Raw genomic sequence first — 14,367 nt, forward strand, 5'->3', positions numbered from 1 at the left:
ACCGAGCGCGAGGCAGGTTTGTCTTTTGTCCAATCATCTCCGAGATTTGGGGGTGGGGGAGGGGAAACTTCCCCAGACCGTCCCTGACAAGGAAGGGGGCGGGTTTAGGCTGAGCAGGGGCCGCCTCAGCCAGTAGTGACGCCGCAGGGTGCTTGGCACTCCAGTGGGCCAATAGGAGTGAACAGGGCCTTTTGAATCGGCCAATGTCGCCGGGACGGGGGCGGGGCTTCCGAGCCCTATAAAGGCGGCGGTCCGGCAGACAAACGGCGGCGGAGGGTCCTGCAGCGGTCGCCGGCTCCCGGGCTGTGGAGGTGCTCTGCGCCCCTCAGACCTGACCCTTCCAGCGCTCCGCTCGCGCGCCAGCCTACCTCGCTCCTCGGCGCCATGACCACCACCACCACCTTCAAGGGCGTCGACCCCAACAGCAGGAATAGCTCCCGGTGAGGCTCAGGGGCGGGAGGGCCGCCGCCCGGGGGGCCCGGCGGGCCTGGCGGCCGGTCGTTGGGGGTGACGTGCCCGGGGCGCTGCGCTCGCGCCCGGCCGGGCGGCGGGGCTCGGCCACCGACTCCGCCTTTGTGCCGCCGGCGAGCCTGACGCGCCGGCCCCGCCCGATTCCTCCTCCTCGCCCATTCATTCCTTGCCCAGGAGCGGGGGGCCGGGGCCGCTGGCGCCCGCGGCGCGGCGGGTTCGCGTCAGTCGGGACGTGCCTAGAGGGCTCGCTTTCTCCCTTTGGCGGCGCGGCCGTCTCGGCCCCAGGGCGGTGGTCTTGCGCCCCGGGGGCGCGGGCAGCCCGCGGGGCACCTGGATGCGGCCCCATTGTCCCACCCCCGCCCACGCGCCGCCGCCTCTTGCCCGGGGCAGCCGGCGGCCCCGCGCCCGGGGTGGCGCTCCGATCCTGCAGCCGCAGCGATCGGGTCGGGCGGGCTCCTAGCCGCTCGGGTCCGCCCGGCAGGTGGCATTTGTGTTCGGGTGGGGCTGGTCATCGCGACCCCCCACCCCCGTTCAGGACCCAATCGTCAGCCCTCCTCGAAGTGCCTCCCCTCTGCTAACAAAGGAAAGACCCCTGCTCCTTCCCCTCCCGCGCCCACCTCCGAGCGGGAGGGGGAGCCAGTCGTTCCAAGTGGGTTTTCTGCGCTCAAACCTTCGGACCTCGGTCTCTGCATCCCACCTCTTTCGCTTCCCCCTTTGACGTTTGCCAAATGCGTTCACCTCTGGCCCCGGTTCCCGTGCAGGAGGAGGTTTCCTGCTCTTGGGCGGGGCCGGAGACATCCATTGTCTCTTCCGTATTATCTCCACCTGCGTAGCCGGAGCCTCTCTGGCCACGCTTGCCACTGCATTTGGGGAAGGGGGCACTGGGCACGGTGTTTGGACGGGGAGGGTCCCTTTTCCAAGCCCTTGCCTAACTTGGTGGAAGGGTTTGGATGCGGAGGAATATGCCCACATTGTCTCGGCTAATTGCATGCACGCTGTTCTTTAAGGTGGGATACAGGCATCTCTGGGATCCTGTTCAAGGCGTAGAGGAAGCTTAGATTCCACTTTTTCTGAGCATTCCTTCTCCACTGATCATGACCTGCAGTCATGTGTGGCCAGCCTTGGGGTCCTGGGCAAGTGGCACAAAGGGAGCCATTTTGTGGGGCTAAGAAGACAGCCGTGAAATAGCAGTGTCTCACGGGGTTGGAGTCCTTGGGGACAAAAAGCAGGCCTCACCAGTGAGTCTTAGGAGGGAGTGTTGGAAACCACGTTCCTTTTCAGCTCATCCCTTTCCCTTTAAAAATGTAGAAAAGAAAGGTTTAAAAAACTGAATCAGTGTGTTACCGGGAGGAAGGGGAACTTGAGTAGGATAGAGCTACAGAAACATTGGTCACTCCCTCTTCTGTTGTCATCCTTCCAGTGAGATCATTTTTTTTCAGAGGACACCGGATCAAATTGAACCTCGGTTTTGTCATTTTGTGCCATGAGGTCAACTTTATGCTGGTCATACTGTAGTGATTAGAGTGTGAAAATTTACACATTACATTAAAAAATCTGAGGTTTTATCCTTTGGGGTTGAGTGCAGTTTAGTGCTTCATAAAGAATTTAAGTAACCAGGTCAAATGAATCCTCACACTAGTTTTCTGATTTGTGTCTTTGAAATGTGAGATGTAAGTGATTTTGGGTCTGCAAAATAAATGTTTTAATTCACCTTTTGTCATCAGTTTCCCTCAAATACTGTCATCTAAAGACTGTAGCATTATCCTTTTATTTACTTCTTACCTTTCCTTCCGGTATAATCTCATCTAATTCTTTTAAACTTCTTTTCTCCAGTAACATTTTCCTGGCTCTCTAAACACATTATAAATTTGGTCTGGTAGGGAATGATCTGCAAAGATCATATGGGAACTCTGGGACTTACAGAGAGAAGAAAGAAAAAAAGTAATTTTTTGAAAATTGCTATCTGTAGTACATGGACACATTTTTGTTGAGTCTCAAATATGTAATCTTGATCTAGTCAGCATATACATAGTTCAGAAAAAAACAGCAGGATCTTAAAAAAAAAAATTTCTGTCTTATGATCCAAATCCTTTGTTTGGGGATGTCTCGCTGTTACAAATGGGCTCTACAACACTGACGTCATCGGAGTAGGTAGTACCTGCTATTGCAAGAGGAACACAGACCTTTAAAAAGTTGGGCCGGTCAGAGCTTTGACTTTCTTTTTAAGTTGGTGATTGGGTTCTAGTGTCTTTTTTTCTTTTTTAAGGCCAAAAAAATATTTCCTGGCCCATTAGGGTTCTGAAGATTTTCATCTGGCTGATAAAATTCATGGGAATTTAATTATAATAGTAAGGAATTCATTCTAATCTCTGGGGAATGAAGGCGATGACAGTAAAGCAAGTTGATTTTGTTTTTTTGTTTTGGGATCTTAGTTCCCTGAACCGGCCCCCCCCCCCCCCCCCCCCCCCGTGCCCCCTGCCCCCTGCTGTGGAAGCACAGAGCCCTAACCAGGGGACCACCAGGGAAGTCCCTGAAGCAAGTTAATTTTGATTATAACATTTCAAGTGGCTGTTGATTTGAGGTACAAATGATAAAAACATAGTCACTTCTAACTTTAACATAAGAGAACGACTATTAAGAATTTATAACATACCTTTAATTATGATTTAAACAATTTAATTAGCAAACCTAAAATTATCTTTACGAGGTATGCCTGAACACATTTATCTTAATTCATATAATGAATTTAATCTAAGTGGATATTTAATTCGAGACTTAGAAACAAGTGAAATTTTAAATGTTTTCCGTGGTATAAAAGCATACAATGGGTCTTCCCCACCCCCCACAGGGAAAATAATGAAATTTTAATTTAGTGTAAATTAAGTATTGGATTTTACTGTGGACACAGACATGAATATTAGATTTAGGGGAGGATGCTAGAGGATCCTCTTATGTAGAGGATGCATATAAGAAATATACTTAGTCTAAGACTAGAAAACAGGAAAAGCAATCAGAGCACCAACCACATAGGTTTGTATGAAGTTTAAAGAGAAAAATGGCTTTGAGCACTTTGCATGTGCCTGCCAGAGAGGGAGGATTTGGGGTTTGGCCCCATCTCTGTCACTTAACTAATGTTGGGCAATTGACTTAGAACTTTTCAGGGCCCAACTTTGTTCTCTTAAAAACTGAGGCTGTTTGTTGAACTAGATAGAGCAGAGCCCAGTGTACTCCCACCCAAGAGCCAAGGCCAGCTGCTACCTGATTTGTACATTTATAAATGGTTGAAAAAGGCAAGGAGAAGAATCTTTCATGACTTGTGAAAATGACATGAAAAATCAAATTTCAGTATCCATAAATAAAGTTTTATTGGAACATAGCTGCACTCATTAATTTTCGTGTTGTCTGTGGCTGCCATGGTGCCACGTGACGGAGCTGAATAGTTGTAAAAGTCCGAATGACCAACAAGCCCCAAATATTTATCATTTGGCCCTTTACAGAAAGAGCTGACAACCAGAAGGAGGAAAGCATGCTTTCCTCTCAGTGTCCTACTTATGCTTAAAGGTCATGGAGGGCTTCATGGAGGAGGTGGAGGTTTAAGAATTGGGCTGGATTCTGAACTAGCCACCAGGGAAAGGGTGGAGAGTGCTCCAGGCAGGAGGAAATATGGGAGTAAATACTCCAAGGTAGAGATAAGCCAGAACAGTTCCTGGAACAGTGAAGAAAGTGGCCTGACTGGGTTGGAGAAGATGGTAAGAAGTAGATATGGGTGAGAGGTGGAGTTTGTGCAGTTTCCTTGTGTTCTGCTTAGGCGTAACCAACCCTACATCTGCAAGTATCCTTGTACATATGTTTGATTATCTATTTAGGATAATTTCTCAAACGCTGGTTCATAGAAGATGCAAACAAACATTTGATACGTTTTATCAAAATGTTCTTTAGTTTGTGCAAATTTATATTCTCACACTTTAATTCATGCTGAAAATTGGCATTTTTTTTCATTTTTACGAGCCTAATAAGCAAAAAATATATCCTTGTTTTAAATTTCATTTATTTGCTTGTGAATTTGAATTTTTAATGTTTAGACACTATTTTTTTTATTGTTTACCTTTTGTCCATTTTCCTCATGATTCTTTTAATTATTTTTAAAAGCATTTATATTATCTTTTATCCAATATGTGTATTTTTGCCAAGTTTGATCTGTCTGTTTTTCATGGTTTCTGGCTTTCATCTTGTGCTTGGAAGGAAGGCCCTTTTCTTCAAGACTAGGACCATATTCGTACATGTTTTCTTTTAATATTTTTGTCTTAGGCTTTAAATTGAAATATTTGACCTGGCTGGAACTTATTTTGGTAAATGAAGTAAGTTAGGAGTATATATATATTGTTTGTTACTTTAATCAAAATGACTCACCAGTTAACCCAATGCAGTTCTCCCTACTGAACTAAAGTACTCCAGTGGTAGTCCTCCCCTCCCCCATCCCATCCCCACCCACACACCCCCACTCCCCGCCCATGAGGCTTGGGGGATCTTAGTTCCCTGACCAGGGATGGACCACATGCTCCCTGCAGTGGAAGTGCGGAGTCCTAACTACTGGACTGTGGGCTTTTTGAGAGAGAACTCTACCTTGGCAGAGTCCTAAGGAGAAACTGACAAAACCCCTATTGTAGTAGAAGTTGGTAACAGAATCTCAGTAATTGATAAAACATATTTAATAATCAGTAGATTTGAGCAACTCAATTAACAGGCTTAATCTAGTAGATGTATAGAATATTGGCAGGTACACATTGTTTTCAAGCACATATAGAAGATTTACAAAATTGACCACATATTAAGCCATAAAGCACATCTTATCCAATTTCAAAGAAACATGTCACACAGACTTCATCTGTGTTGTAATGAAAAGCCAGAAATCAGTGAACTAGAAAGACCTTATGTTTGAAAACTTACAAATGCACTTTTAAATGATTTATGGGTCAAAGAAGAAAGTAATGGAAATGAGAAAATATTTAGAACGGAACAATAGTGAAAAATAAAAACTTGGGAATGCCTCTGGAGGGGTACTTAGAAGAGAGTTTATACCTAAAGTGTTTAATTTTTCCTTTTTTTTTAAGTGTACAATTTGATTTTTTTTATTACTAATGTATATATGGCAAGCCCGTTTCTTTTCTAATATAAAGAGTTGAGTTTACAAATGACAGTCGTATTTATTTGGTAACTTGAATGAAATGGACACCTTCCTAAAAAAATGTTTCTTAACTCAAAATGATTTAAGAAATAGAAAAATAGACCACTCCCATCACCAATAAAGGAATTGAATCTGTAGTTGGAGATTTTCTATGTTTTGAGTGGTGACAGGACACATTAAATTGAGTTTTTCCAAGGAGGGGGCAGATTGGTCAACCTGTGGCAGGAAGACTTGGAAATGTGAAAGTGCTGTATTTCCTTGTTAAACAAAAAAGCTATAGATGGTGTCTAAAGGTGCATGGCTACAGAACATGCTACGGAGTCCTAAACTTCTCGTTGACGTTCTCCTTGTAGCTGATCACTCATGATGATTAACGAGAACAGTGAGGTAGAAGTGTGGAAACAGGGCTTGTGAGTCATGCTGAGATGGGAAAGACTATTACCAACTTTCCTTGGGCTTCTAAATTGGTCAAGTTGACTTTTCTTTTTTTTAATCTTTTTGGCTGTGTTGGGTCTTTATTGCTGCACACGGCTTTCTCTAGTTGTGACGAGCGGGGGCTACTCTTCTGTTGAGGTGCGCGGGCTTCTCATTGTGGTGGCTTCTCTTGTTGCAGAGCATGGGCTCTAGGTGCATGGGCTTCAGTAATTGCAGCACATGGGCTCAGTAGTTGTGGCGCACAGGCTTAGTTGCCCCGTGGCATGTGGGATCTTAGTTGCGCAATGCAGGGATCGAACCCGCATCCTCTGCAGTGGGAGGTGGATTCTCCACCACTGGACCATCGGGAAAGGCCCCCAGACCATTTTTTTTTAAATAAATAAGATGTGCTTCTAAACTTCTTTGCAAATGTGTCCAGCTGAGCCCAGCAGACAAGCTCTGTTAAGCTTCTGCCTTTTCCTAAGAAGGGATGCCGAGCCGCCTGCTGCGGGTGCTTTCCGGCTGTTTCAGCTGCCTTGTGTGATGCACAGCCTCACCACAGATACTACAGAGCAGGATTTCAGACCTTAACGCCCAGCACTGGATTTATACCACAATGGAATCAATTCCTAATTTTCCCATTAGCAGCTCTCTTTTGTGGAGGGTAGGTGGAACGAGCAGACGGAAGAACTGAAATGAAAGGTGTTTGAAAACATGTGTGCCAAGAAGTGTTTTGATCTGATCTGAAATTGACGTTTCGCCCTCATTCCTAGGGTTTTGCGGCCTCCAGGTGGTGGATCCAATTTTTCGTTAGGTTTTGATGAACCAACAGAACAACCTGTGAGGAGGAACAAAATGGCCTCTAGCATCTTTGGGACACCTGAGGAGAATCCCCCTTCCTGGGCCAAGTCGGCAGGTACTGCTAGTATCTGTGATCCCTGGTCAAAGGGTTGGACCCAGCAGAACCACCACAGGTGGTTTTGTGCAGCTGAGTAAAATCTAGCTTAATCATGAGAAACAGTTAAAGCTTGTCTTGGGAGGAGAGACGGGGACTGAAACAGGAAGCACCGAGCGTGTGTGAAATGGATCAGAATGAGCACTGCCGTCAGTCTGGGTTATTTATTTAGCCCCTCTGCAGAATTCTTACGCCATCGCTCCCAAACACCGTTTGCTCATGCTGTAATATGAGACTAACTCCATAAATAGCGTTTTGCTTTAGGTCTTTCCATTGTATTCCTCAAGAAAGTATATTTTGATTCAGGTGCCAAGTCTAGTGGTGGCCGGGAAGATTCTGAGTCATCTGGACCCCAGAGAAGGAACTCTTCTGAAGCAAACTCTGGAGACTTCTTAGATCTGAAGGTCAGTGTGACAATATGGGGGGAGAGACAGGCGTTGAGGTTTACACAGTTTAGAAATTAATTCCACCTCCCCCCCCCCGCCATTGTACTAAGACCGGCCACTGGAGTTTTATGTAGAGGTACTTAGGAAAGGGACTGACCATACTGGTGATGGGAGACTGATAGAGTAAGCCAGAAAGGTGAGTTAATGGGATCTTGCTCTGTTCACATGTCTCTGCTGCCATCAGAGTTAGTCTCTGTCCTTCAGTATGGATTTTTGAAACTGGACCACTAACACTTCTGTGTATCTCACACGTGGTAGCATATCTGAGCTCAAGGACTGAGTTGTTGGCAAATGTTGCCCAGCTGTTTTGAGCTGAAATCCAGGAGGCTGTAGCACAGTGCTACCACTGGTTGTCTGCAAGTGAGCACGGCCCCTGAGCCCCACGTGTGTGTCTGGAAAGCTTGGTAGGGTGTCCCCCTGAGTAGGGACCTCAGAGCACATGAAAGCATCAGCCATAAGTGTGGGGAGACCTGTAGAAGGGCTTTGGAATTGTTGGAGGCCCTTCAACAGCTAGATTAGAAGAAAGGGGGAGGGTGGAAGGATAGGTCTACCAGTTCTGATAAAAGATTCTCTGAAATGCTACTTGATATTAGGTCATCAGCGTAAATGTTAAAGTTTTGGGCATGTTACTGGCACTGGGACAATTTGCCCCCAAACATTTTTGTGTACCATTGTCCCAGGTTGAATAAAGGTTGCTTATTGTAATGGCAGCATGACCCTGAACTTGATTACATCAAAGCAGAACTTCACATTTAGCTTCAAATAGACAGTAGACTCTCTGAACTCTGTTTTCTTTGTGTGCGGCAAAATGAAAATCTGAAGTAAATTGTTGCTTTTTTTCTTTTCCAGGGAGACGGTGACGTTCATGGTGAGTACTTCTGGAAAAGTATTTTCTGGTTCTGTAAATGTTAGAATAGATTGGAATTTTGATTCAAGTCATGTCTTGGGGAAAGAGACTGGGGAGTGAACCTGGCTTTGCCCCAAGTGCCAGCACTCTCTGGGTGGAGAGGAAAGCAAAATGAAACTGGAAAGCTAGCCAGCGTGGCCACACTTGGTATCGGCCAGCAGTGAGAGCAACGCTAGGAACGTACTAGAAAGGAAAACCACTGGAGAATCCTTTAAGAACAGACCACCGTTAATCAGGTCGGTATTTGTTACACTCAATGAGAGCTTTTTAGTAAAAGTCTCTGGCATTTTAAGCTCAGCCCTCAGCATTTAATTTACAAAGTTTGTTTGATTTTATACTGAGGTGCTTACTCAGCAAGACACCGGTAACCCTGTGACTTTGTGAATGATGACTTAGTGGGCAGCTGTAAATCCTCAGCACCGGTATCACCAATTCTGTGTGGAAATGAGCTGTGATCATTTGCTTAATTGCTTAAAATCTTTGACGTATTAGTGGCACTTGTTTAACAAGTGCCAGAGAGTTGCTGGTGCGTGTGATGAGAGGTTTCCTCGTGTCGGGCAGCAGCAGTCAGGTGAAAGTGGACTCGGCGACACCAGCTGGCACAGGGCACTCTAGTCCCGGAGCGCGACGCCACTTCCTCGAGGCCTTTGTCTGCCGTTATGTTTTGCGAGTCAGTCTTCCAGGAAAAAAAATGTTTAAGAAGAATCATATTCCTCTTCTGTCTTCTCATTGTTTCTTGTTGGGCGTGATGGGAGGAGAATCTTCTGAACCGCTGTGAGAATTACCTGGGTTTTCCCTCCACGGACAGATTAGATTCTCACTGGACTGAAGCTGTATAAGTCATTGTTCCTGTCCAGCTTGTTCCATTTAAAAAGATTGTTCTGGAGGTAAAGAAAGTCTAGGCTTTTTGATTCCGCTGCTTCTCATATTCGGAAATACTTCTAATGTCAGACCTTAATTAGCAAGAATCAGCTAATCTTTATTCACTAATTTTGGCCAATGGATATAATTAGAAATTTTGGGAGCCCAGAGCAATGTTTGAGAGCTCTGAAGTTATGAAAAGATGTGTCATTTGTCCGAATAATTCATTCTCTCCCCAACACCGCCCCCCTCAGCTCAGTGTTAGAGATCCTCCAGGTGAATAGCACATGCAACTGTATATTCTGATAAGTCCTTCCTTTTTTTTTTTAATGATCATCACTTTTGCCACCTGATTATTCTGTGTTCCTGACTGCTGCTACTTTTAGCTCATTTGTCATAAAATGACAAGAGCATAATCATTCAGGACATGTCTGGTGAGTAAAGGTCGACCCCAGTTCTATTGGCAACTTCACTGCAAATCCAAGCTGTTCTGCTCAATTGAAATAAAACGGATTTTGTTTGGATATATTGCCTTAATCTGTTGGGTAATTAAACACAGGAATGGCTACACGGAGGGCTTTGGAAATCTTGAAGAAAGAGGGAGAAGGTCCAGGAAGTTTAGGCAGAAGTCTTTCCCTGCTGTTGGGCAAGTTCGATGGTCTTCTAGAGGTTCTAATTCTCTGATCCTTATGATGAGTCATTTTTTTTCTCTTCTGACATTGGTGTCTGGTCAGTTACCTCGTTGATGTGCCAAAGGACGCAGACAAGTCAGGCGTGTAGAGGATGTATAGTAGGGTGGAAGTGTTTTTGTTTAAAGCCTCATTTTTTTTTTTTTAAGAATGATATTCTTTTTTAATTAATTAACTGGTTGCGTTGGATGTTCGTTGCTGTGCATGGGCTTTCCCTAGTTGTGGCAAGAGGGGCTACTCTTCATCGCGGTGCACGGGCTTTTCATGTGGTGGCTCCTCTTGTTGCAGAGCACGGGCTCTAGGCATGTGGGCTTCAGTAGTTGCAGCTTGTGGGCTCCAGAGCGCAGGCTCAGTAGCTGTGACGCACAGGCTTAGCTGCTCCGCAGCACGTGGGATCTTCCCGGACCAGGGCTCGAACCCGTGTCCCCTGCATTGGCAGACGAATTCTTAACCACTGTGCCGCCAGGGAAGTCCCGAAAGCCCCATTTTTAAATTATTGGATTCAATAGACAAAAGATTTCTCTGTGAAGTCCCACAGAAGTTTCTAAACCCTTACTCTCAATTCCTGTACTTATTACAGACTAATGAGATGAAGTAACAAACAAACCTCCATCTTCTCTGGCAGGAGTATTTCTGACTGGACAAATGAGCCTTTAGTTTAAGGCCTGCTGTTGTTTAGTCTCCATATGTTCTTTTTTCCTCCCCCTTTTCTTTTTTGGTATGTTATCTAGTGAAAGACAAAAGAGTTCCATTAATAATGAAAGACAAACATGAGATTGGTAGGAATGAGCTTGTTTATCTAAAAATCATTTTATGGAAATAGACTACCATGGTAGAGTTGCGAGATAATGTTGTGTCCTCTAGAAGCACTCATTAGCTGCTCGGCCCAGACAGTGGAGAATTCAGTCAGATCCCAGATGGTGGGGAGGCTGTGTCCTCCCAGCAAAAATGAAACGGCTTGAATTGATGTGCTGGTTCAGGCTGAGTTCATGGTCTGTATTCATCTATCTTGGATTGCTTTAAATTGTGGGTTCTTGGGTTTTGTTCCTGTTTGCAGTAAATTGGACATACTTCCCTAGGTTATTTAAGGGCACTTGTTGGAGGACTTGGGTACTTAATGTTGACCCTGCTTCTTGTGTAACAGGAAGCCAAGGGGTAACCCTTCCTCTCCAGGCTCTGGTTCATGACTGTGAGTGCTGTCGTCTTGGAAAACTGCATACTAAATTTTCACTTGTAGCTGAAGAGTATGGAATATTATGTGCCTTAGAGGTCAGTTCTATCGAATGGTGCAAAAATTCATTAAATGAAATGTTTAAGGCAGCAGTAGCATATTTCTAAAATGTTGTCATGTTTCTGATCTAAGACTTCCTCCTTGGACTTCTCGGTTTCAGTTGGCTAAATCAAAACTTGCTACAAGTGGTTTTAGGAAAGTGGACTTTTAATGTTTAGTCTTGAGGAACTTAAAGTACATTTTTTCGTAGTACTTTTCATTGGTGTCTAGTATGAGTGTTTCCAAGGTTCTTACATAGTATATGTCATAACCAGTATTTCTGCTTCACTACTTTCAGGGTTTGGGAACTCCTAAACTAAAGGCGGGAATAAATATCTTTAAACCTTAAGGTAGTTTTTCTTCCAAGTCTTGTAAATTAGTGTTTAGTTTTTTATACCAAGGGTGCCTCTTTGTGTATGTGTGATAATAATACACTAATTCTTAAGACTTTAATGTGGAAAGTGTGGGGTTAGTGTGATGGGAGTGACTGGGTTAATAAGATAATTACAAATTAGTAGGTGGGGAGGTAGATTCTTTAATAAATATCTGTACAGTTGGATATTGTATGGTTAAAAAAAAATCAACCTCACCCATTAATCATGGAAATGTGATATATAACAGGATTTAAATAGTATTTTTCACCCATCAGTTCGGCAGGTATTAAGGTGAGGTGGTTATCAAGTGGTGGAAATGGAAGGATGTGGGAGAGCATACGCTGACACAGGCAGTGGGGGAGAGCTTGTGCAGCCACTGGGGAAGGTGGCGTGTAATCTGGTCAAATTGAAGATGACGGCTTGTGTCCCCATGGGCACACGTTCCAGAGTATGTGCATTATAGTTCCGGAATGATTGGACTGGTTTTAATTTTTTTGCTATCAGTAGAGGATTAATCATGTATACTCTGTATATATTATAAAGCAACTAATTAAGCAAGTGAGTCATGACCATGTGTGGGGTAAATTTCCAAAAGTTAAAAAAAAAAAAAAGTGGACATCACTTATGTGAAATACAACATAACTACTATTCTGTGTAATTTGCTGGAAATAAAATACATAAAATAGACATAAAACAAATGGACTAGAGGAGTGCACACAACTAGTGGTGTAGGAAGAGGAGGCCCACACGGAGGTGGAGTGGTGGTCAGGGACCTAGAGGTTATCTGTAACGTTCTCATTTAAAATATTTATGTCGTCATATATTTATGTAATTTAGAAAAGAACGTACACAGAAAAAGACCTGGGGACACACGTGGCAAAACATTAACAGTGGTTGATTCTGGATAGTGGCCTCCAGATGGTTGGTGATTATTGGTTTCTTCTTTATAGCTCTGGGTTTGAACCATCCTCAGAAAAAAAACAAAAAACAAAAAACCCAAAGCCCAGAAACTGAACCTCTTTATCTTCACTGGCAATAGTTATTAGCCTTAATTTCATTCTGTTTTCCTAGAAAACGTGGACACAGACTTGCAGGCCAGCCTGGGGCAGAGCGAGGAGAAGCCCGTGCCCGCCGCCCCTGTGCCCAGCCCAGTGGCACCGGCACCCGTGCCGTCCCGGAGAAACCCCCCTGGCGGCAAGTCCAGCCTCGTCCTGGGTTAGCTCAGTCGGCCCTGAACTCTGTCGTTTTGTTTCTTTGTTTTCTCCATGCTTGTGAACTGCACAACTTGAGCCTGACTGTACATCTTTTGGATTTGTTTCATTAAAAAGGAAGCACTTTATGTACTGCTGTCTTTTTTTTTTTTTTGGAAGAACAGGTTCTCTGTCTGTCCTGATTCCTCTGGGTCTGTAGGCCTTGGCATGAGTGTTTTCTAGTAGTAGATTGGAGGGAAAGCTTTGTGACACTTAGTACCGTGTTTTTAAGAACAAATAATTTGGTTTCAGATGTGTTAGAGGATCTTTTGTACTGAGGTTTTTAAAACCCTTTTCTTGTCAGCTTTACTTGGGTTTACCAAGCCTGAATCGGACAGACCAGTAAACAGTCCACAGGCGCTGTCCCTTCAGGCCCCCAGACAAGGTTGTCTTGATGCCGAACCTACCTGGTGTTGCCCTAACTTGTCAGTGCCCTTTGCTAAAAGCATCTTCCTGTGCCATATGGAGTGACAGAGGCCTGCGCCCCATGCCTTGCCGCCTGCAAAGCAAAAAACAAACAACTTTTTCTTTCTGAACCTTACGAAATATTTAAGCCAGATACTAACTTGACTGGCTGAGCAAAGCCTGCTGCTCCCATGCAGAGGAAGGCTTCGATGTACACTCAAACTGATGAATTCCAGGTGGTGAAGCAGGGGCGGGGACCACAGGGAAGTGGGTCTTCCTGGTGAAGGGACCCCGGGGGCAGTGCTCTTCTTAGATAACTTGAAGCTGTGTGCATGATGCTGGTGCTTGACCATGAAACGAAAGTCTCATCCTTAAAATGTGTGTTGTAATTCTCAATCCTGGACTGTTGCTTAAAGTAAACAATGTACAAATTTTGAAACACTGTGTCCTGTGTTGTCTTTTTGAGATTGTTTCAGCAGTTCTACCTGCTTAGTTGCTTTTTTCTTTGTTACTGTCAAGCTGCTACCCAATCATATGATGAGCCATTAAAGTTAAAACAGACCAAGGAAGGCCCAGACAGAAGTGGGCTCCTGTCTAAAGAAAACAGATTTAAAGCCAGAGCATGAGCTCAGAATGCCAAAATGAAAATTAATGGATATCTGGGAATACAGGAATAATATATGGATAATTGGTATCCAAAATAATTATCAGCCAACATACTTCAGACTCTTCTACCACCTACCCTCCTATACTGGGTGATGACAGTCAAAATTTTAAGTCCTTTCATGCCTGTAGGCTGCCTCTCAATGGTGGGTGGTCAAAGAAGAAAGGCTCTGAAGAAAGGGTCCACAGAGATAGAAGGGGACAGGGTCATCTGAGTCCTCTCAAGTGATGTAGGAGACAGAAGATGGGAGAAAGCTCACTGGGTTCTAGGCAGAAAGTTCCAGATCAGCATGCTATATTAAATGTCCAAATTGGGCACTGTAAGTCGCTTTTTAGGTCTAACTGCTACTGACCAGCCGTGTTCCTTCAGTTTGTCATCTGGGAGCTCAGTTTCTTAAAAGTGAGACCTTTGAACGAGGTCACCTCTAAAAGCTCTCCCATGATTGAAATGACCCAAGCCTAGTGTGTAACCACCAG

General features: G+C 44.6%; 1 protein-coding gene across 1 annotated transcript; it reads left to right on the forward strand.

Annotated features, from left to right (window-relative positions):
- The first annotated feature begins 244 nt into the window (after nucleotides 1-244).
- On the forward strand, nucleotides 245-13,666 carry JPT1 (Jupiter microtubule associated homolog 1). Its single transcript, XM_057716711.1, has 5 exons — nucleotides 245-440; nucleotides 6,844-6,986; nucleotides 7,332-7,429; nucleotides 8,321-8,339; nucleotides 12,644-13,666. Exons 1-5 carry the CDS (start codon nucleotides 385-387, stop codon nucleotides 12,790-12,792), a joined length of 465 nt encoding a protein of 154 aa, XP_057572694.1. The 5' UTR covers nucleotides 245-384; the 3' UTR covers nucleotides 12,793-13,666.
- The last annotated feature ends 701 nt before the right edge of the window (nucleotides 13,667-14,367 follow it).

The sequence above is a fragment of the Hippopotamus amphibius genome, chromosome 17 (genome assembly GCF_030028045.1).
Source record: "Hippopotamus amphibius kiboko isolate mHipAmp2 chromosome 17, mHipAmp2.hap2, whole genome shotgun sequence".
NCBI classification, from domain to species: Eukaryota; Metazoa; Chordata; class Mammalia; order Artiodactyla; family Hippopotamidae; genus Hippopotamus; species Hippopotamus amphibius.